The following is a 24,556-nucleotide window of genomic DNA, read 5'->3' as shown; positions in this document are numbered from 1 at the left end:
CTAGTTTAATAGTCGACGCGTCATTTGAAGCTTTGTAAGATCCCAAAAGACGCAGGAATAAGTAGTAGGATTTAAGAGTGTAATAACGGACTGAAACAGAAGATGGCAGCACTGCATGTACAAGGATGCCAGCTGCCGTTAAACCCCAAAGAAGAAGAAGCTGTGTCCGGTATTGTAGCTTGGTCCAAATTCAGGAACCGCATCCTCCTGTGGCCGCATGTGTAGGCCGATTACGTTACAGCGACACTGTCCAAATTCGAAGACACCGAGAAATGCAGCCGACAAATGCGCCAGATTTGAAGGATGGGTCGGGTGTATACTCCGTGGCCCAACCTATCCCAGAATTCATAGCACGGCCCTGCTCAGTTTCCAACAATGGCGGCAGCTAGTTAGTTTTAATATTACTCTTATTATTCTTTCTGGGTCACAAAATAAACGTTTAACATATTTTCAGGCGAGAATGTAGCTGTGTAAACTTCAAATATCTGCTCAGTTTATCAAGACACCACATATTTTCAAAAGTGCTCCGACGTTTTCGGAGACGTCTGTTACCCACTAGCTCGATAGTGAGCCGGGGGCAAGGCTCACTAGAGCCGTGAGAACACCGGACTCCCGGAAAATCGTTTTCAAACCCCCCGCTGTCTTTCGCTACTCAGGTTAAACATGATATATAAGTCACTTAGATAACTTAAAAATGTTATTGTTTGGCTTTTTTCAGTATTTTATTTGTTCCTGAGTAAATCGGTTTGGCTGAAACCGAAAACCGAAAAGTGAATAAACTATCATCTTGTCTTTAGTTTTAGTTAGCACCTTAAACACTTAAAGCTGTAAACTAATGATAGTTATATAAGAGCAGATGCTGCTGGTGCAATAAGCTGTACGTTTTACGTCCAATGGATGATGATCTGGCTTAAAGGAAGAATGTATATTAAAAACCGAATAGGTCCCAGTACAGAGCCGTGAGGAACTCCATACAGCAGCTCTGTATACAGGGAGTGCAGAATTATTAGGCAAGTTGTATTTTTGAGGAATAATTTCATTATTGAACAACAACCATGTTCTCAATGAACCCAAAAAACTCATTAATAGCAAAGCTGAATGTTTTTGGAAGTAGTTTTTAGTTTGTTTTTAGTTTTTGCTATTTTAGGGAGATATCTGTGTGTGCAGGTGACTATTACTGTGCATAATTATTAGGCAACTTAACAAAAAACAAATATATACCCATTTCAATTATTTATTTTTACCAGTGAAACCAATATAACATCTCCACATTCACAAATATACATTTCTGACATTCAAAAACAAAACAAAAACAAATCAGCGACCAATATAGCCACCTTTCTTTGCAAGGACACTCAAAAGCCTGCCATCCATGGATTCTGTCAGTGTTTTGATCTGTTCACCATCAACATTGCGTGCAGCAGCAACCACAGCCTCCCAGACACTGTTCAGAGAGGTGTACTGTTTTCCCTCCTTGTAAATCTCACATTTGATGATGGACCACAGGTTCTCAATGGGGTTCAGATCAGGTGAACAAGGTGGCCATGTCATTAGTTTTTCTTCTTTTATACCCTTTCTTGCCAGCCACGCTGTGGAGTACTTGGACGCGTGTGATGGAGCATTGTCCTGCATGAAAATCATGTTTTTCTTGAAGGATGCAGACTTCTTCCTGTACCACTGCTTGAAGAAGGTGTCTTCCAGAAACTGGCAGTAGGACTGGGAGTTGAGCTTGACTCCATCCTCAACCCGAAAAGGCCCCACAAGCTCATCTTTGATGATACCAGCCCAAACCAGTACTCCACCTCCACCTTGCTGGCGTCTGAGTCGGACTGGAGCTCTCTGCCCTTTACCAATCCAGCCACGGGCCCATCCATCTGGCCCATCAAGACTCACTCTCATTTCATCAGTCCATAAAACCTTAGAAAAACCAGTCTTGAGATATTTCTTGGCCCAGTCTTGACGTTTCAGCTTGTGTGTCTTGTTCAGTGGTGGTCGTCTTTCAGCCTTTCTTACCTTGGCCATGTCTCTGAGTATTGCACACCTTGTGCTTTTGGGCACTCCATTGATGTTGCAGCTCTGAAATATGGCCAAACTGGTGGCAAGTGGCATCTTGGCAGCTGCACGCTTGACTTTTCTCAGTTCATGGGCAGTTATTTTGCGCCTTGGTTTTTCCACACGCTTCTTGCGACCCTGTTGACTATTTTGAATGAAACGCTTGATTGTTCGATGATCACGCTTCAGAAGCTTTGCAATTTTGAGACTGCTGCATCCCTCTGCAAGATATCTCACTATTTTTGACTTTTCTGAGCCTGTCAAGTCCTTCTTTTGACCCATTTTGCCAAAGGAAAGGAAGTTGCCTAATAATTATGCACACCTGATATAGGGTGTTGATGTCATTAGACCACACCCCTTCTCATTACAGAGTTGCACATCACCTAATATGCTTAATTGGTAGTAGGCTTTCGAGCCTATACAGCTTGGAGTAAGACAACATGCATGAAGAGGATGATGTGGACAAAATACTCATTTGCCTAATAATTCTGCACTCCCTGTATTCCGACATGATCTGACTTGCAGACACACTAAAACTCCTTTCAGATATATAAGATGAAAACCAGTGTAGAACAGAGCCAGACATACCAACCAGGTCTCTCAGTCTGTTTATCAGGATGGTATGATTGACTGTATCAAAGGCTGAGGTAAGGTCTAACAAGACTAGGACTGTGTATTATCCGGAGTCTGCTGACATCATAATATCATTAGTGACTTTCAGTAGTGCTGTCTCAGTGGAATGCAATTTATGGAACCCAGACTGAAAACGGTCATAGATGTTGTGCTTTTCCAAGTATGCTGTAAGGTGGACAGCTACTGCCTTCTCAAAGAGTTTTGACATTAATGTGAGTTTGGAGATAGGTCTTAAATGTTGAAGTAGTGTTGGATCCAGATTAGGTTTTTTGAGCCTTGGTTCCACAGTGGCATCTTTAAAAAAGCTGGGGAACACCCCGGTCTGAAGAGAAACATTAAAAAGGTTCACAACCCAAGGACCAATGGTGTCAAAAGCATTGATGAAAAGCATAGTGGGGATAATGTCTGAGGGGCTTGAGGATGGCTTCATTTTGTCCAACAGGGCTGCTATTTCATCACATGTCACAGTTGTAAAAGTTGACCCGGAGTGCAAAGGGAGTGCCTCACTCAGAGAACAAGAAAACTTTGGGGAGATTTTAGCACTGATGTCTTTAATCTTATCAACAAAAGATCAGAGGAGTTTATTAGTCTCTACCTTAGAGTGTACATCTAAAGGTACCACATCTGGGAACACAATAGCACTGATTTTGTCAAAAAGAAACTTGGGATTTCTCTTGTTTTTTGATATGAGTCTAGAAAAATATTCAGATCTAATAGTTTTCACTGTATCATTTAAGGAGAGCATGAGATCTCGAAGATGGAGCCTGTGTACTTCAAGTTTGGTTTTCTTCCATAGTCGTTCTATTTTGCGGCACATTCTCCTTAAGCTTAAGATAGACTCATTTATCCAAGGGCTTGTCTTCTTTTGTAAGGCCGAGCTTGTTTTAATAGGTGCCCCTTGATCCAAAATGGATGCGCATTCCCTATTAAAGGACTGAATAAGAGTATTTACATCGTTTCCAGTAAAAAGTAGAGAATTGTCAAACATAATGGAGAACCTCTCAGCAGTAGTCTCAGTTGTGATGTGTCTATGAGTTTTTAACTTCACAGGTGTGTTTAGAGCTAAAATTTAGTTCAACAAAGACACAATTATGATCACTCAAATGCACATCTTCAACAAACACATTGCCAATGTTGAGGCCCAAGGAAAAGACAAGGTCCAAGGTATGGCCTTTTAAATGGGTTGGACCAGAGACAGGTTGGGTAAAGTTAAAAGAAGAATTAGATATAGATAACAGTTCAGCTGCAGAGTTAGATGAGGCATCATCAATATGAAAATCCCCAAGAATTAAAACTTTCTCCAGCTAATAGAAGATAAGAAGTTCATAAAAACCTTTAAGAACACAGTAGCAGGGCCAGGAGGGCGATAGACTAAAACACAAGGTGTAGAGCCCACCTTAATTGTTTGCGACTCAAAAGAAGAATAGTTTTCAGTTTGCATGCTTGTAACTCTCCTTAAAGACGACAGCAAGTCCTCCACCACAGCGACCTAAACGGGGGGTGCCCAAGTAGGAGCAGTCTGCAGGACGCAGTTCGTTTAGGTGAATAAACTCGCCATCCCTCTGCCATGTTTCAGTGAGAAACAGAAAATCCAGGTTTTTCCCTGTGAAGAGCTCATTCAGACAGAAGGATTTGTTTGCGATGGAGCGGGCGTTCAGGAGCACAATCCGACTGACAGCAAACACCGTGTCCGCAAGCGTGGTTTCCAGCAGTGCCACGGAACCGGCGGGACCAACCACCGGTTTTGCGATGCAGGCTGCGAGGACACAGCGGTGGAGAGGTAATCGACAAAAAAGTAGAGCATCAGATGGGCAGGATCCACGCTGTAGTGGCTGCGAGTACACGTTTCCAACCAAATCCGGAAGGGTAACTGGCAGCAGAAACCGGGGACGCCTGCAGACCAGTCGGGAAATCTCCGATCTGTAGGCTCATCTAATGTGTACCTGGATGCCGGCCCTACAGCCTCTTTTCCTCGATTTCTTCTTGGAATTGCCTAGGGCACGTTCAGTAGGTAGCAAGAAGTAAGGAAGGAACAACAGTCGTAAATCACAGCAGCATAGCTCCATAAATTAAACATCAGGGCTGATATAATAGCATAAAATACAACACAACGCAGGCAGGTAGAAGTCAAGCCGAGCAAAGGCGCCATTTTCCTTTCACAATCAGCTGATTGGAGCAGCTCAAGGAGCGATCGCGTAGCATATACCAGCTAGCCCAACTTCAGTAACCCTACAAACGTCACTGCTGTTTAGTTTTCCGTCTTCATTTATGTTGGAAGTGATAGCAGAGCTGTACGTTTGAATTTTTCAGAAATCCCTCAGTCAGAACATGCTATATCATGTTTAGGTGGAAGCTAGCGAGCTAACTTCCTGCTAACTTCTAACTCTGTTAAATGTCGTAAATCCTGTTCTCATGGATGCCTGGATGTTAAACTTAACTGTTACACCTGGTAGAGCAGCAACGCTGATCATTTTATTAAAGATGAAAGAATTTAGACAGTTTAACTCTCAGTGATGCCGCAGTGTTTGTTTGACTTTGGGACCTGAAGCGGACGGAGTTTAGGACCCAGAAACGGTTAATGAGTTACAGACCGGATAAGTTACTGAGTTCTTTATGTGCTGTACTCAGTTCCTTCAGAATATTTGTTGAGCCCAGCTGTTTATGCGTATGATCAGGTTTCTTTCCTTGTTTTCCAATTCTTTTTGTTTGGCTTGTATACGCTATCATTCGTTCTTGAAGGTATGTTTTTGCACAATCTCAAATTATAAGGGGAGACATTTCTGGAGTGTTGTTTACAGGCATGTATGTTGAATACGTGGCAGTAAACAATGCTGAATGAGGCTACAAAGAAGTGAAGTCCTTATGATTTAAAGTGGATGCATATTATCTCCACTGCTCTGATTGGTCCTTTGTGTCCTTTGTTCCAGAGGAGTAGGGAGTGATCTTATAATGTTATTGGGAGTGTCTCTATATTTCCAATTCTATACAGCTCTGAATTTGAGCTGAAAAATAAGTGGATTCTGTAGGATCCGCATCTACTTGAGTAAAACATGAAATCTCTTCTCTCAGGAAACAGAGCTCCAGACGTCCACTAAGCCTGCCTCTGTACTTTGATTTTAAAGCATTCTCCTCCTCTGTGATAAGGAAGCCCATCCTCAGATCACTGCACACCATCCAAAAGAAACATCTTACCACTGTGCTAACCAGCAAGGGTTTCTCCACCATGTGCCAAGTTGTGTTTTGCTTGGGATTCAAATACTTATAAAATCATTTATAACTTTCATGAAATGCATTTGTTCTGGATTTGTGGTTCCATCTCTCCACCATACTACATACCATAAAGAAATTAAAGAGCCTTTATTTCTTACTCGACAGCCAATCTTACCAACAACCTAACCTGACCCTATTATGTGTGTTAGTTCACTTTTCACTGTCATAAACTCAAAAACAAATCAAAGTTCGCACTAAACAGAAACAGAAGATTCTTGATAGAAAATAGCAGCATATGAAAATGCAAAGATGAGACACACACAAAGATTGGCAGCCATTACAATAGCAGAAGGGGGACCTCATTAAACTCACTGAAGCAAACCAGAGGGCACAAACACAAAACACATCAGCTATCAAAGAGCCACATTCATCAGGGGCAAAAACAAAATGAGCACGAGGAGAGAATGTGCTGTTTCTTCTACCATCTGAGCACACATTCATAGCAGCTATGCAGAGACCCCCACGCACAGTCGTGCTGGTCGTGCCGAAACAGCCTTTCAGCAATTACAGCCACTGCATGCTCCTACGTACGCGCTCCTACGTACGTGCTCCTACGTACACGCTCCTACGTACGTGCTCCTACGTACATGCTTCTACGTACGCGCTCCTACGTACGCGCTCCTACGTACGCGCTCCTACGTACGCGCTCCTACGTACGCGCTCCTACGTACGCGCTCCTACGTACATGTCCCCTTCCTGTTTTCCTTTTTATATGTTGGTCACACTTAAATGTTTCAGATCATCAAACAAGTTTAAATATTAGCCAAAGATAACACCAACCACATTTCACTGTTGATATGATGTTCCTTTTCTCAAATGTTTTTCACACAGGGATTGTTTGTGTGTGTGTGTGTGTGTGTGTGTGTGTGTGTGTGTGTGTGTGTGTGTGTGTGTGTAGTTGTATTGAGTAAACTGTGAGTGATAAAGTTTTAAAGAAGTAAATATTTCGATATAACTGGATTGAGAGGGATTATGTTGGCTCACTAACTGATCAGCTCAGAGTAAGTTAATTAGATAACTACACTTAGGTGATTTAATCATTATTTTGTGACTATATGTCCCATCCTCTACACCCTGCAGACCCACACTGTGTTGCCTCCAATAGGGATAACACCATACCGAAGTTCGCGGACGACACTGCAGTGATCACTGGAAGGGACAAAGTGTCATGATGTATGCAGGCAGGCAGGATTGGACCCAAATGCTGGACTCGTAAATGGGAGGTCAAACTCAAAACACGACTTTCTTAACAGAAAGGCAAAGGCGATACGAAAGTACACTGGGAAGAACTAAAACTAACTCACAAGGAGGCGGGGAAACCACAGGGAAATGCCCACAACAGTGAGGGACGAAGCGACACAGAACAGAGGGAGATTCTGACATAAATACACCGAAGGTAATGAGGGAAGTGGGAACACACGGGGAGCACAGCTGAGGACAAGTACGCAAAACGAGACAGGAAGGACACGGAACTGAAAATACTGACCCAAGACGCGGACCTTAAACGTAACACAGGAAGAACACAGAGATGCAGAGAGGAGGGCGAGAGAGGGCACAGGGATAACAAGGTACAGGAACTCAGAGCTATATGAACACAGACACACAGAGGAAGATACAGGAGCAAAGACACGGGGAGATCCAACAACCAAAAGCTAACCGTAACAACCTAAGGACAAGGACTCAACTTTAAAGTAACAAGGTGGACTCAAACCAAAATACAAACCCTCAAAGACCCCCACACACCCCCACACAGTGTGAAATCCAGAACGTCCCGACTCAACAACTCCTTCCTCCTCACTGCTGTCAGACTCTTGAACAGCTGACATATTTTAACAGTAATAATAATTTTTGCACATCAGGTCATCTCACATATTAAACCAGCATATTGAGCTCATAGCTCTTTTGCACACACATCTTTTTAACACTTCAATTTTTGTCTCCATTAATTTATTTATACTATTTGTATTTTATCTGTTGTAGTTCTGTTTGCACATATTAATGTGTGGACAGCAGAGAAAGACTTTCATTGTACAGAGAAATGATTTCTTTGTGCACATGACAATAAACACTTTGAATCTTGAATTATTTGATCCTGCTGTGGCTAAATTTGCTAAATTACTTTAATAAATATCCTTCAATTAAAATCTAATCTGTGGACACTCCCTTCTGAACCCTTTGTATAACAGTAAAGGTAAAACAGTATTAAAGATATTGATCCTCATTAGTATAAAAGGTTAGTCCAGCACTTTAAAAGTAACAAGTTCTAACTTAGTTCTAATCACTATATTCATGTGCACTGTTACCTCTACATGGTCTCCTCTTTTGAATTTTGCATCTTCATCTGATGATAACATTATAGCGTTGAGGTCCTAGTCGTCCCTTCTCCCTTCCTGCTCACCGCCATTAAATAATTGACCATGTGGCTTTGAAGCAGAACGACTGTGAAAGACTGTAGTTGTGCTTCGTGACTGGGCGTGGCTCATCAGCAGAAAGTGCCTGTGTGATTGGGTGAATGGGGCAGGTTGTACAAAGTGCTGTGAGTGATCAGGTCGAGCAGAAAAGTGCAATATAAGAATCAGTCCATGAACCAGCTCACAAATCATAACAAAGGCATTATGAGGTCCTTCCTCTCAGCTTGTAATATATTTCTCTATCACTCAGTAAATAAGATGATGAACATGAGATTGAATATCTCCTTAAACTCTTCTCCCGCGATGATCCTGAGTCATACTACATGACATCATTATTAATGGGAAAGATGAAACGAGCAACATGAGATTTCAGCTCCCATCTTCTCTTAGCAGCATGTCTCCACCCCTCACAGCTCCCTGAGTTTAGTTCCTGCCTGTTTTAAACATCTCATCACTAATTTACTTAACAAACTAATCTGTTTGGTTCACACTCACACTCCTCTTTCTGTTTCTTTTCCCATTTTTGTCTCATCTAAGGAACACTTAGAACATAAGCTCTAGTTGGCAGAAGTGGAAACAAGTGATTCTTGCATTTGTGTCATTGTGCTTTTTGTTCGGCTTGTTTACTGGCATGGAGAAATTCCCTTTCACACAGTGTTGCTACACTGCTCAGGGGTCACATTCACATAGATTTTAATGCTTCTCCTGCATCAGTGAGAAATGTGGCTTTTGTGCCAAAAACAAGGCCCAGATGAGTCTGACGGCGAGCAGGTCAATAAATAACTTTTTCTGTACTAAAATGAAACTATGATAAAAAAGAAACTGTTCCCTTTTTTGTAAATGAAATGCAAGTTAACCATATTTGATTTGATAGCCTATGAATATCTTCTGCTGTTTCCTCTCTTTCCTCCACAATTTACACTTTATACATCCATCCAGCTGCTTCCACTTCTCCTTTTCAGGGTCGCAGGGGTGCTGGAGCCTATCCCAGCTGTCATTGGGCGAGAGGCAGGGTACACCCAGGACAGGTCGCCAGTGTGTCGCAGGGCCAACACACAGAGACAGACAATCCTTCACACTCACATTCACACCTATGGGCAATTTGGATTAATCGATTAACCTATCCCCACTAACTGCATGTCTCTGGACGGTGGGAGGAAGCCGGAGTACCCGGAGGGAACCCACGCAAACACGGGGAGAACATGCAAACTCCACACAGAAAGACCCCGGCCTGATGGTGGAATTGAACTCAGGACTGTTGTGTGGCAACAGTGCTAACCACTGTGCTGCCCAGTTTACACTTTAATTAAAGGATATTTATTAAAGCAGATTAATAAAGCAAACGCCAAATGAATGGAGCTACACTGATGTAATTAACCTACTCTGAGCTAATGCAGATTATTCTCTTGTCCTTTGAAGGAGAAAGGCTGGAGCAGGTCCAGGCTGGAGCAGGTCCAGGCCTGACGATGCACCCATCTTATTAAATCTATAATCTAACACAACAAAGGTGAGAAGAAAAATCATCTGAACATTCAACCACATGGATATAATTCACTTCATGTTTCATTTAGTTTGTGTCTTTAGCACCTTTTCACATTAAGATTCATTTTAACATCACACGGCGGGACCACAGATCGTCATTTAGAGCCATTGTATTCAAATCACATCACACCACAACAACACACCAACCCCTGAGTCCCCGTGTTTTTAACTCGGTGGGCGTGATTACGGATGGCGTGCAGGTGCGTCCGCCCTCCCTGCACCGCAGACCACACCCCCCCTACTTTTAAAATGTAAAATAAAGTATTCCCCCGTGTTTGTCAGTTGCAGTAAAGCCAATGCAGCTTCCTTTTCTTAAATCATACACTTTAAAAGTCACACACACACACAGACATGCATGCGCACACACACGCACACACACAGACACACACACACACACACAGACATGCGCGCGCACGCACACACACACACACACACACACACACACACACAGACATGCGCGCGCGCGCACACACACAAAGCTGGATCGCGTCCACACACACACACAGATGTCCGACACTAATCTTTTTAACGACTGTTTTAGAGCCTTTAACCCTCTCAGAGGTGATGACAGGGGAAGCTGGGGGACTTCCAGTCTCTCTGTGGCCCACCTCTCTGGACGACCTTCATTATTAGAGCACAAAGTCAAAGCTGACATTGAATGTTTTTTTCAAGAAGCCATATTATATGAAAGGGCATGGAGAGAGAGCTGTACAACATACTTTTTATCTTTCCAATACAACCCCTGTGACATGACAATGGTACCAAAACAGCCATAACACAGGCAGTCTGAGGGCTTCTTCATACTGAGGAATCACACTGGTATTGGATCAGTACTACGGCTATACTATCACACCTGAACAGGAAAAAGTGCATCCCTGTACCACTGCGTTTGGTATGATGACCCTTTACACTGCATCGGCGATCACGTTTAGTAGGGCTGGCACCAACATGTCTAACTGAAATGGCTCATACCACCGGACCAAAAGCACCCTCTCAGGCAGCGGTGTCGTGTAGGTCTGTGTCTGCAGCAAATCCTCATATCCAACACCCACTTGCTTCCTAAGCGCTCCTGGCCTTAGCCCCTCTTAGCCTTTCACATTTTTATATTAACATTTAAGTTTTCAGGTGATGTCCAATAACATTTGGATCTGAATTCTTTTTACCAGGAACTTTAGCCACCTGCTCAGTGGTCACAGTAATATGATTAGAGACTGCCAGCTACCCTTTACATTTCTTTTCTTACACCAAGTACTTCAAACTCGATTCACATTTTAAAACTTAAAGTAGCCACAGACATCATAACCTCTAGTGTAATATTTAGATTTGAAAGACCCAATTTGTTGTACACTAAAATAAAGACTTCTATAAGTAACGATGTAGAAAGATGGCAGACAGAAAGAACGCAGCCTCCTGAAGAGGTCACACTAAGGAAATTCCTTCAAACTCTCTGCAGAACAATGGCTTTCCTTCCTGCCTGTCTGTAATGGAAGAACTGAAATGAACAAAAGCTGCACTCAGATATGGGCTGAGCACGGAAGATAATTCCCTACACCCAGGTTAGATAAAAATAGACCGCTGATATCCATTTCATCATTACCTGGAGTTATTTTTGACTCCATCAAACCTGCATTAACAGGAGCCTGTTCATAGTTAGCATGTCTGGAGTTCTCTTACTGTATCACATGCATGTTTTTAGATTCTGCAGCCCTGCGTTTCCTGGAATGTGTGCATATTGAAACACAGCATGAATTATTTAAGACTGAGGAAATATTCATAACTAGGCAACGAGGCTTCACATTTGTGGGACAGATTCGCAATGGCTGTAACCTAGAGCAGGGTTAGGGTAAAGCTGACAGTATTTGTTGGTGCTCTGCTGTACTACAGAACCAAGAAAACACATAAACCGACATCCACAGATTCTGTAACAATAACAATAGCTTAGTACAACACAACATGTTAAATGTATCCAACAGTCCACAGCTTTGTAAGTAACATAGACTAGAACCCGGGGCAGCATAAACATCTGATACCTGTGTGCTAAATGGCTAGCATAAACGACTGATTAGTCTAAAGTATAGCCTGTATAGTTCTGAAAAACTTGTTATAGTATGAACATGAACAGTAGCTGCAAGTGTAAACATTATTTTCTGATGCAGCATATATCTACTGACAATTAAATGTTCTGTTCTAAAATTTACAAAGCAATTTACAAAACGTGTTATTTTAGAGTTTATATATACACAACCTGTCATAGGTTTCAGAACAGCCCAGTTCTTCCAGCTGTTTATTGCAATTCAAGTTGTTCAGGTCCAATCAACAGCTTGAAATGGACCAAAGGTAAGTGGTGAACTGCCAGAGGTTAACAGTTTAAAGCTGTTCTGCAGCAATGGAGGTTGATCAAGTCTTGTAAGCTGGTGCTACTAATTCCTACAGCTGGTCCAACTTTTCTGGATTACTTCCAGCCCCCTCTGTCTGCATAAAGCAGTGTTGAACACACTGTGGTACCAGACCCTCATGAGCATCAGCTGAACAGTATTGTACTGCAGAAAGTAGTGTTTTGGTACAGAAGTGGTGAGAAAAAGGCAATTAACAATGGAAGAGAGACAGACCATCATAATACTTATAAATGTCAGTCTGTCCTGCAGAGAGACTGCAAAGAAAGTCAAGGTGTCAGTGAGTACAGGCACTCAGAAACGAACTCTGGCAGGAAGAGGTCTGGCAGACCCTAAGACACAACTGAATCAGTGATAGGCGGCTCACAGGACGAGCTGCAGCAAGAAAGCCATTGGTAAGACAGAATAAGACGAAGAGGCTTGTCTGGGCCATGAAACATTGGACCACTGAAGACTGGAAGAAGGTATTATGGACTGATGAATCAAAATTTGAAATCTTCAGTTCATCAATTCATTTGTACACCGTGGAGTAGGTGAAAGGATGGGTCCACAGTGTGTGGCATCAACTGTCAAACATGGAGGAGGAAGTGTGACAGTCTGGGGCTGTTTGCTGGATCCAGGGTCGGTGACTCGTACAGAGTGAGAGGCTCCCTGAACCAAAACCACAGCATTCTGCAGCTCCATGCAGGACCCTCTGGTATGCACCTAGTTGGTCAGGGCTTCATCCTACAGCAAGATAATGACCCAAAACATAAGTCCAAGCTGTGCCAGAACCACCTCAGGAAAAAAGAACAAGACGGTAAGTTTGGAAACACGGAGTGTCCAGCACAGGCTCCAGACTTAAACCCCATCGAGCTGGTTTAGGATGAACTGGACAGAAGAGTGAAAGCAAAGCATTTTGGTCTGTAAACTAATTCCATGATTTATTTTTTAACTCCAGTTGTTTATTTGTACCATGCTTTCATTTCAGAGTGCAATGAGACATTAAACCGAGTAATTTTCAATAAAAAACTGGAAAAAATGAGGTGTTGTAAAACTTTTGACTGGTAGTGTGATTATCAACACACAACTCTGTTCTGATGTTTTTGTTAAGAAAATGTCCTGAAACCTTTCTCGTCTGATGGCAGTGGTCTCTGCCACAGTGCTCACTGACTGTTAAATACACAATGTTCATTATAGTCACCAGCTGAAACTAGCATTTACTACACATGACACTTCAAAATGGTTTTTCTGAGAGGTTTTCTACTATTAAAACATAATAGTGAAAGTATTACTATTAGTAAGGTTGGTGGTTCAATCTCTGGCTGCTCTAGTCTCCAAATATCCTTGAGCAAGACACTGACCCAAACAGCTCTCTGATTGGAGTGTGAATATTAGACAGACAAGAAAAGGTGCCTGTGTGAATGAGGCATGTTGTACAAAGTGCTGTGAGTGCTCAGTAGAAAAGCGCGGTATAAGAACTAACAAACTGATGACTGTATAGTTTTGTATAGTTTGTAGAATCACGCTGTTTAACTGGGCAGTGCAAAAGAAGACAGAATGTTAAGAGTCGTGTAGGAATACGGCACAACGCAGACGTCCTAACAATGTTTTGTTTCCAAATGAGCGCTGTTTCCGCACTCCCTCCAGAAAACTTACTATCTGATTGCCTGACAGAAGCCCCTCCCCCATCCTGTGACCCGCTCCGCTGCAGATCAGCCCCTCCCTCAACACATGGATTATGTCAGAGAATGAATCCTGGGAACAGCCTCTGGCTCCCATTTACTCTCCAGCATTCCACGGCACATCTTTATGGGAGTGGGATGATTCTCCTCCTCCCTCTTTTTGGTGTTTTGCTCAGGCAGGGCGGTGATTGATTAACAAATGTCTTTATATGTATTTTGAGGTTAAGTTCCACAAAGCCCCTTCTAACCGTAAGTAGAAGGGGCTAAGTATCATCGCTACATCCTTTCTCCATGGGGTGTGGCCTGCATTGGCCTAGTGCAGGTAACACACTGGCTCTGAAAGCTCCCACACTCATCCATCCATGCTTAGGAATGACTTATAACTGAGTGAACACCAAGTTACAGTTGACAGTTAAACATGAGAAAGAAATGTGCAAAGTGTTTCTGACAATGCTTTCCACAAGCAGTAGCTCCTGCTGAGGACCAACTGCTTTTAAGGAAGATAAGTGATTTTTTCCATGTGAGAGTGAATATAGTTTTGTGTTTGTATTGTAAGGTGTGGCTATGGCTCAGGTTGTAGGGCCATCTGACCCCTGGCTCTCCACACCTACATGTCAAAGTAAGCTTGGGCATGATACCCACAACACCCCGATGCATGTGTGTGATGCAGTCTGTTCCTACTTTGTTCTTCATGTTTGTTTGGACTTCTGGATTTGTTCTTAGTTTCCAGAGTGAGTTTGCTTGTTTTAGTTCAGCTTTAATAGTTTCAGTGTTGATATTAGTCCTTGTAATTATTATTGTATGGATGGCAAATGCCTCGGGGCAGATTTAGGAAAAATATAGGTATTACAATAAAAACACAAAACTGTTTCAAAGCAGCTGACTCCCAGTCTGGTAACACCTAACGTCTCAATAAACATGTCCATCAAAGCCAGTGCTTCAAAATCACATCAGTTTGATTTTAGTTAACTAAAACGTTGTTGCACATCTAATTTTGGCTTTAGTTTTCGTTAACTATAATGACCTTATTTGATTATAAGATCCACAGGACCACGCCTCCATGTTGTAGCCGTGTAACGTCACCTGAGGGATGGTGGCAAAAATATCTGGAGTGACTGGTTATGTGGGGTTTGCTTCTTTATGTATTCATCCTTTCCAGTGTCCACAAAGCGCTTGTTCATTTGGGGGTCGTCTGATTTTGGGGGGTTTTCTCTGTATTGTTGTAGGTCTTTACCTTACAATATAAACCACCTTGAGGTGACTGTTGTTGAGATTTCTCACTGTTTGTACTGCTATGAATAACACAGGCCCTGGATTAGTAACTCCCTTCATCACATTCAGATGATACAAACATTTCACACATACACTGCACCTTTTTCAGACACTTCCAAATAGAAGTGATGAGGCGTGGGAACACATGTGTCACAAATGAAGCATCATTGTTGAGAAATCTGTTAATCTAGGCCGAAACTTTCTGTTAACGCTGTCATTATTATTATTGTTATTATTGTTGTTGTTATTATTGTTATTATTATTGTTATTATTGTTATTATTATTATTATTATTATTATTATTGTTGTTGTTGTTGTTGTTGTTGAAGCGCCTTGAGGCGACTTTTGTTGTGATTTGGCGCTATATAAATAAAATTGAATTGAATTGAATTGAATTGTTGTTGTTGTTGTTGTTATTATTGTTATTATTATTATTGTTGTTGTTGTTATTGTTATTATTGTTATTATTATTATTATTATTATTATTGTTATTATTGTTAGTTTTGAAAAATGAGATCGCAGATGCAGGAGAGGAAACAAGCTATCCTCCAAGTGTGTGTGTCTGTGTGTTTGTGTTTGTGTGTGTTTGTGTGTGTGTGTGTCTGTGTTTGTGTGTCTATGTGTGTTTGTGTGTGTGTGTGTGTCTGTGTGTTTGTGTGTGTGTGTTTGTGTGTGTGTGTCTGTGTGTGTGTGTCTGTCTGTGTGTTTGTGTGTGTGTGTTTGTGTGTGTGTGCGTGTGTGTGTCTGTGTGTTTCTGTGTGTTTGTGTCTGTATGTGTGTCTGTGTGTTTCTGTGTTTCTGTGTGTGTGTGTGTGTCTGTGTGTTTGTGTCTGTGTGTGTCTGTGTGTTTCTGTGTTTCTGTGTGTGTGTGTGTGTCTGTGTGTTTGTGTCTGTGTGTGTCTGTGTGTTTCTGTGTGTCTGTATGTGTGTCTGTGTGTTTCTGTGTTTCTGTGTTTCTGTGTGTGTGTGTGTGTCTGTGTGTTTGTGTGTGTGTGTTTCTGTGTGTGTCTGTGTGTTTCTGTGTTTCTGTGTTTCTGTGTGTGTGTGTGTGTCTGTGTGTTTGTGTGTGTGTGTTTCTGTGTGTGTGTTTGTGTGTGTGTGTGCGTGTGTGTGTCTGTGTGTTTCTGTGTGTGTGTTTGTGTGTGTGTGTGCGTGTGTGTGTCTGTGTGTTTGCGTCTGTGTGTGTGTCTGTGTGTGTTTGTGTGTTTGTGTCTGTGTGTGTCTGTGTGTTTCTGTGTGTTTCTGTGTGTTTGTGTCTCTGTGTGTGTCTCTGTGTGTGTGTCTGTGTGTGTGTGTGTGTGTGTCTGTATCTGTGTCTGTGTTTGCGTGTGTGTGTGTGTGTCTCTGTGTGTGTCTCTGTGTGTGTGTGTGTGTGTGTGGGTAGGTCTACTGGGTAGGTCTACATGTGTGAGGTGCTTCTCTCTCTCCAGGACCCAGCTATCCCCACTCGTTATCCTCACTGTCATAACAAACAGCCCACAGTGACCCCACAGCACAGAGCTCAGAAAACTGCTGAAATACCAAAAGGCCCACAGGGGGAAAAAATGTATATATGGTCATTCAATGTAATAACTGCACAGCGTTACCTCAGCCAGCCTTCCATGGCCTCAGCAGCACACAGGCATACGAGCCGCCATGGCAGAAACCCCTGTTTATTAATTCACACAGTGAGTCCAGGCCAGTGGTAGGTTGGCCATTAGCAAGTTGTTTTTGGTCTAGTATATAGAGCCAAGACCCCACCCCAATATAATGAGGGAGCCACAAGCCAGCGTACTTTTAGTATTGCTCCTAAACCCAGCATGGGTTGTACCAGGAAAGGCATCCAGCATCTCTGACAAATCAAACATGCTGATAATCGCTAACATTTCCACACTGGATCAGTCAAGGCCTGGATCAACAATGACCACCACGGTGGAAACTGTGCTACTTTTAGCCAAAGACAAAGGAAGAGAGAGGGGAGGAGGAAAAGGAAATGCGGAGGGTTGGTGTGACAGCAGAGGATCCTAAGGCCAGGGCAGGGGTGGGCAACTCCAGGCCTCGAGGGCCGGTGTCCCTGCAGGTTTTAGATGTGTCCTTGAACAAACACAGCTGATTTAAATGGCTAAATCGGCTCCTCAACGGCTGTATCCCAATTCAGGGTCTGCAGCCTTAAAGGCCGCATTTTAAGGCCGATTACGTCACAGCGACGCGACGAAGGCTGTCCCAATTCAAAGGCTGCTCGAAATGCGGCCCTCAAATGCGTCCTTCATTTCCCTGAATTTTAAGGACGTGGCGGTGTAGACTTCGTGGCCCAACATATCCCAGAATGCATAGCGCGGCGGTGGGTGTGGATAATTTTGCCGAAAAAAAAACGGCGGATGAGGGGCGGCCGAAGAGCAAACTTTAAGTACTGAATATGATGTCACTTATTTATGTGCAAATGTTCAATAACGAAGAACATGAAAACATTCCTGTTGGCCACATGTCGGCAAAGTTATGTGACATTAGTGACGTTTGTACTAACTTGGTTTTAAAGCCTTTACTTTAAAATATACGCCGTTCAATAGCTGAGCTTAATCTTACAGGGGGCGATCGTGGCTCAAGAGTTAGGAGTTCGCCGTGTAATCGGAAGATTGCCGGTTCGAGCCCCGGCTCGGACAGTCTCAGTCGTTGTGTCCTTGGGCAAGACACTTCACCTACCGCCTACTGGTGTTGGCCAGAGGAGCCGATGGCGCGATATGGCAGCCTCGCTTCTGTCAGCCTGCCCCAGGGCAGCTGTGGCTACAACTGTAGCTGCCTCCACCAGTGTGTGAATGTGTGTGTGAATGGGTGGATGACTGGGTGTGTAAAGCGCTTTGGGGTCCCTAGGGGGGACTAGTAAAAGCGCTATACAAATACAGGCCATTTACCATTTACAGAGAATGATCAAAGCTCATGTAGAAACAAATGAACAAAAGATTTTCTCCGTCATCTCTGTCAAACAAAGCTGTATGAAACATTTCCAGCTGTTAGTATCATGGTTGCTAGGCAACCTGGGCAGCGCGACGGAGGCTAGACCGTCCCATTTCACAAGCCTCGCAGTTCCGGTCTTAGCGGTCTTTGGGTACGCTGCCCTTGTGGACCGTTAAGGCTGCAGACCCTGAATTGGGATACAGCCAACATGACCTGAAGTTCTGCAGAGGCCTGGTAACAAACTAATCATGTGATTCAGGTGTGCTGACCCAAAGTGAGATCTAAAACCTGCAGGACACCGGCCCTCGAGGCCTGGAATTGCCCACCCCTGGGCTAGGGTGGCATGAAGGCAGATAATCCATCATATGCATAAACATATTTCTGAAAATGTTCAACTCTGGTCTATACTGTTTATGGAAGTAAAATTGTAGTTAGTATGCCTGACGTGGCTGGGTGTGATGTCACGAGAACATTACCAACAGATAGAAGCTCCGATTTGTGCCTAATTTAGCTCCTGAAACTGAAAGTGCTACAAACAGCGGGAACAACATAATAAATGCTGTCGAGGCAACCTTAAACATGTGGCCCACCACAGCAGGTAGTGCCACATGTTTAAGGTTTTTTTATGCCATATTCCTTGAATCATAGCCCAAAGGGATTTGTGTCTTCTCCCAGGACTGATCCAAGTATCTTTTCCTTTTTAGGTCAATCTGTAAACTACTGACTGAAACACCAAAAATCTTTATGTTCTTAGCAGGCTAATGTTGTCTTTTTGATTCAGCCACTTTACAAAGTGTTGTTTTCTTCCTTCTATCTTCCAGAGGAGCAAATCAGGCATCATTCAGCTGCAGACTATCATGGCTGAGTGCGACATGAAGAAGTGTTTGTATCTTTGGCAACCTTTCCATTTTTTGGGAACTGTGTGAACTCCTACGAAAGTTCATCCAGTACAGCATCGCCAACCAAAGTGTTGCTGTGAAGATGGAAGATAAACACATGGTAATATGACTTTATTACCTCACAAGTTAGGAGATTAACTCTCACAAGAAGTCGTTTTTAGCTGAGTCCAAGCCAACCAAAGTGTTCTATGAAGCTCTGATTCCTGCGAGACATCATCAGGGTGGAGTCTCTATGGCTTTCATTCAGTGACGTTACATAAGTCTGGAGAGCTGCCAAGTCTCCGGCCCAGGCTTTTTCATTTTCTTTTGTTTTTGTGAGGAAAGAGCTTCTGCAGACTCTAACCAGCCGGGCTCTGGAATTTCTGCCTAATTTAAACTCGTCACAACACAAACAGCACAACTTCAGCTCATATATAATACAAGAAATCATTAAAATGCTGTAGGTAGAGAAGTGCTGGTGGGGGGTACATCGTATAAAATGGTGCCGGATGACCCCACAGGTTGAAACTGTCAAAATAAAAGTCTTTCTTATGTCTGTAAATCTGCAACATATTGTATTGTTAAATATTTCTGTTACTATAGTGGAGCAGCTGTAACCCACATAATGTCCTTAGGGATTAATAAAGTGCGCTGATTCTGATAAATGTTGCTTGGTATGCTTAAATGTACATCTGGAGTGCGACACACAGAACTGTTGACAATTGTGTTATACTATTATATGGCCTGTATATACTATTTATATATATATATATATATATATATATATATATATAATGTTCTTCCTCTACCCCCCCCCCCCCCCCATTTTTGCACATGTCGAGGAGCGTGTCAGGCTACATTTCACTGTGTGTTATACTTGTATAACTATGCATGTGACAAATAAAGAACCTTGAACCTTGTTATTTCAGCAAGCAATAATAAAATGACCGACTTCAAGCCACTGATACCAACTTTAACACAGCAGACTCTATGCACGCCGCTGATATGAACCACAGCTCAGGACTCCAGCGTCATCACACGCCGTACCAGCTCCGACTGGGCGGGGATGAGCAGTACCTGAGGATGTGGTGCAGACTTCTTTTTTTGCTGCATTGAGTCACAGCTCCGGTGGGATGGGCCACGTGACCAAACCCCGCACCGTTATGGAGGACAGACCTGGTCTGTGTCTGCGGTAACGACCTGCCACGCCGAGCTCAGTCGGAAAACACGAGCCAGAGAAAGCGAGAACTTTTAACATCGCCACGTTCGTACATGTTCCTGCTCGGTGCAAGTCCGCGGGCGAGGTCCTGCACAACACGAGTGCCCTTGGAAATCCCAGGCAGGGTTTCAAAGCGCACACAGCCTCTGCACTGCAGCAAAGGTGTCGCATACGCTTTTTGGCCAGAACTAGACCGAAGCGCAGAGTGCCACAGTCGGACAAATATCAGAGAGTTCCGCGTCTGACAGGCGACTGCACCGAAAAGCAGCTGCGTAACTGCTATCAGAGCACCGCAGCGTGTACCGACAGAGGTGTTTGTAGAGGCTACGGGATAAGCTAACTCACCTGTGATTATCTTCTCTGACGATGCGTCTTTCTCGGTCATCATGTCCCGCAGTTTCACCTCCTCTCGAGCCTTCTCTCCGATACAGCTACACCAAGCAATTTTCCTGGTTGCTGAGGCACACCGGGCCAAAGTGGGGAAAAATCAAACAAAATGTGGTTTTCGTCACTAACGCGGTGCCCCCCGAGCTTCGCTTTACCGCCTATCGTTGTGTGCATAAGACCTGGAGATATTCGTGGACAGGGCTGAGGTTCGTGAGGGTCTAGAAGCAGGAGAGGTGCAGAAAAGCTTCAGCACAGAGGATGTTGGACCCCAGATTTGCTGCTGCTGCTCTGTCCGCCCCTCCCATCACATTCATGGCTGTCCTGACCAGGAATGCTGCCCCTGTCCGGTCTGAGGCAGCTTTGCTCGGTGCAGCCGCAAAAGATGCAGTACTACCCACTGTACCCCACTACCGCTGTAACCCCCACTACCTACTGTACCAGCATTCAGACTAGTGTAACTAAAACCCCATGAAAAAATTACCAAACGAGTGAATACGTGAAATACATTCAGGTTAGATTCATACAAGTCGATCATTTTCCCCCCTCCACTTTAATTACTTTAATTAAAAAACAAACAAACATTTGCATGTTTGTTGTCATGGTCCCGAGTCTTCTGATTATTATTGTGTTTTGGGTTTTTCAGGAGGCCCGGGGCAGACCCAGGACCCGCTGGAGAGATTCTATCTCTCGGCTGGCCGGTGAACGCCTCAGCGTTCCCCGGACAGGCTGGAGGAGGTGGCTGGGGAGAGGGAGGTCTGGGCTTCTGTGCTTAGGTTGCTGCCCCTGCGACCCAGTCCGGATAAGATGGATGGATACTTCTGTTTAACTGTCTTTAGGTTTTGATTGATTGATTGATTGAATCTTTATTTTGAACATGTTGAAAAAGTACAACAACATAGAATTAAAAGAGACAAATGAACAAAGCAAAACAAAACAAAAGGAAAACGAGCAACCACAACTACAAATAACTTTCATGTTCAAAAAGGAGCAGGAAGAAGCATGAGCTTATTTAATCCCACCCCTTTTCAACTATCTAGTAATCAATAGACTACAGAAATACCTCCTTGCAATTACATTATATGTCATGTGTATTTTTTTTTTATATATATACATATATGTTTCTATCTATCCATACATACGTATATACACATACGCACATATACACATTTTCAATAACCCCAGTCACACCTCAAAGGATACACAACCTACAGATATATATATATACCCATACCAACATACCCGTGCACCCGCACACACATGAAAATATTGGACAAGAGCACCCTATCAAATCTCTACCTCTTCCCTGTACCCTGTAAAAACCACATCCTTAAACCGCTTTTTAAACTGTGCCATGCTCGGACTTTGCTTCATATCTTTACTTAGTCTGTTCCACAGCTTCACTCCACACACAGAGATGCAAAATCTTTTTAATGTTGTACGGATACGAGGATGTTTTAAATTTAATTCTCCCCTCAAATTGTATCCCCGTTCCCTTTTAGAAAACATTTTTAGAATATTGTCAGGAAGCAGGTTATTTATTGCTTATATATAATTTGTGCAGTGAGAAAATGAACCAGATCTGTGAATTTTAGAATTTTAGGTTTGGTTATTATTCTACATGTGTGTGATTCTCTTTGGTCCAGTTCACATACCCCATACAGATTGTGACAGTCCGTGTGAAATGGTATACAAGGCATTATAATACAGGTGAGAAGTAAGGAAGTACAAATACGTCGTTACTGCAGGTACGTTATTTTCAGGTAGCTGTCTCTACTTGAGTATTTATTTTTCTGATGTTTTTCTAGATCCTAGATTTTAACAAAAGTATCTATACTTTCTACTTTTTACATTTTCAAACCAGGCGTAATACTTTGGGTTTCAAACATTTGAAGAGAGTGCTGCTGCTGCCGGGTGTTAACGTGGGCCAGTGTTGTTTTTTGGGGGGGGGCACGATACCGGAACAGTGCAGATGTCCAAAAGTTCTAGTTGCAGTACTTCAGCATGTAGCTAGCCCTACAGAAGAGAAGGAGGAGTAATGCTTCTTAAGTGGCAACATGTTGACTTGACATTTCTTGTTTCCAGTAGGTGGCGCTCTAAATTTTGCTGAGAGTGGGCATATCAATGTGTTCAGGGCAGGACCGTCATCCTGTGGAGTTTGGACTAGATTTCTATGTGTTATAGAAATATCGCTCATCGTGGCAAAACATCAAAGCTCTCCATGCTGCCAGGGTTGTATCTTTTGTATGAAAGCTCACAGTTTACAGTGTAACACAAGAACAACTTCTTAATGTTTTTCTGGACAAATTTGTGGTTGCTGGGGGCATGCACCTTCAAACTGTACCCCAACATGCAATACGTGACATTTCCTGTCCCCGCTACGTGGCGCTGTGGCCATTGTCAAATATTGCAATTGAATTGTGTTGAGGAAGTTACCATGCGTGAGAAGTTTGATCGAGATTGGACAATGTATCTGTGAGAGGCGTCTTTGCCATGGCGCCCTGTGGCAAAGACTCAATTCAGTACAGCCCAAGTTTATTTTTATTGATCAAAGTTTCAGTTTACCAGCAAACATGGCAGCTCTGAGAGCACCAGTGGCCTCTTTGAGCAGCAAACAAAAAACGCCTTCTGCGTCTGTTTGCAGGATGATTGCTTGTCAAAGTCAAGGCTGTGGAGAACAGACTGGGGGATTATGGCTTCTCTCACATTCCTCTGTTCAGTGTACCTTGTTAGGACCCAATTTCTTGCTGAGGTCATTCAACACAAATTACTCTCTCTGCAAATCGGGACACAAATGTTTCTATACCATCCAACCAGGCCTACAAAACCTCTCACCTTCCTCTCAGTGGTGGGAACAGGAAATGATTGGGTGGTGTCCACATATCCTTTATCCAAACGGTCACCAGTTCTAGGATGAAAGTTAGAAATGGCATTTATTTTCCAGAAATCAATGCAAAAATCTTTCTGTTTGTCAGAACAGTGGGGATGCACCACTAGCTACTGGAAACTTTAGTTATTCCCAGCTCCAGCACTTTCTGCAGCACTGGTACCAAACTTTTCAGGTGAACTGGGGCATTCACCTTAATCTGTATCTTGTACTGGAAGTGGTGCGTTTGAGTGACTCATGCATGAACAGAAGACTATAACTGATGGAAATTAACTTACATTTATTATTAAGATAACTATATGCATTTGTGTATAAACATTTACTGCACACTAACAATCACACTACGTTCTTGACTGCCCAATAATTCTAACGTTTTATTATTAAGCTACATGATCATAGCTGATTTATGTTATGACTTTTAAGAGTTTTATTGGTTAAATGAGTCACAGTTATGGTTTTAGACATGTGGGAGTCTAACAGATCCTTACTGTGCAGCATTTATTATATATTACCTGTATTTTAACAGCTTTTACATACTGTAACTACTAGTTGACCTGCTTATTTATACTACCAAAGACAGTCTAATAAGGATTATAAGACACTACACACTGTGTCATTTGAGGAAAGTACTATGTCTTATTAGATTATGGATTTACAAGGAAATAAATTAATATGGTTACAGTGGGTGTGGTGTTTGTTTGTTTGATTTGTTGTGTTGTTTTTTGTTTTTTTGTACTGGGGAAAAAAGCGCCAAATTCTCACCATCTGTCGTTTTGGTAAATGACTACAAAACTACAAACGGGTTGTAAAAAGGAAGGAAAGGAAAGGAAAATAGTCAGCAAGAAGGAAGGATGTAGAGGTACAAAGAACAAGGACCAGATGGAAAAAGCACTTAGCAGGCTGGAATCCAAATAGTCAAACTTGTCATTAACGGTTCAGAACAAGCCAAAACAAAAAAGATCAGTTCTCCGATATGAAGGATCTGTCCTGGGATCTTAGTCATGGAGAAGGTTCATCAGAC

General features: G+C 42.8%; 1 protein-coding gene and 1 long non-coding RNA gene across 5 annotated transcripts in view; one reads left to right on the top strand and one right to left on the bottom strand.

Moving 5' to 3' along the window:
- hspa12a (heat shock protein family A (Hsp70) member 12A) overlaps positions 1-20,956 on the bottom strand; it is a 74,969-nt gene extending 54,013 nt beyond the window's left edge. For 2 of the 4 annotated variants that reach the window (XM_084949605.1, XM_084949608.1), the window contains exon 1: positions 20,610-20,956. In XM_084949605.1, coding sequence (XP_084805731.1) covers positions 20,610-20,652 — 43 coding nt within the window. In that variant the 5' untranslated portion in view covers positions 20,653-20,956. The remainder of the gene's footprint in view (positions 1-20,609) is intronic. The other 2 variants (XM_084949607.1, XM_084949609.1) reach the window with 1 other exon arrangement.
- A 115-nt stretch (positions 20,957-21,071) lies between these two features.
- Positions 21,072-24,221, top strand: LOC146375508 (uncharacterized). The gene is made up of 2 exons (XR_014802116.1): positions 21,072-21,162; positions 21,295-24,221. It is a non-coding gene; the product is annotated as an uncharacterized LOC146375508 (long non-coding RNA).
- The last annotated feature ends 335 nt before the right edge of the window (positions 24,222-24,556 follow it).

This window comes from Perissodus microlepis, chromosome 13 (genome assembly GCF_051167445.1).
Source record: "Perissodus microlepis isolate ML-2025 ecotype Zambia chromosome 13, ASM5116744v1, whole genome shotgun sequence".
NCBI lineage: Eukaryota > Metazoa > Chordata > Actinopteri > Cichliformes > Cichlidae > Perissodus > Perissodus microlepis.
This window is presented reverse-complemented; position numbering and strand designations above follow the sequence as displayed.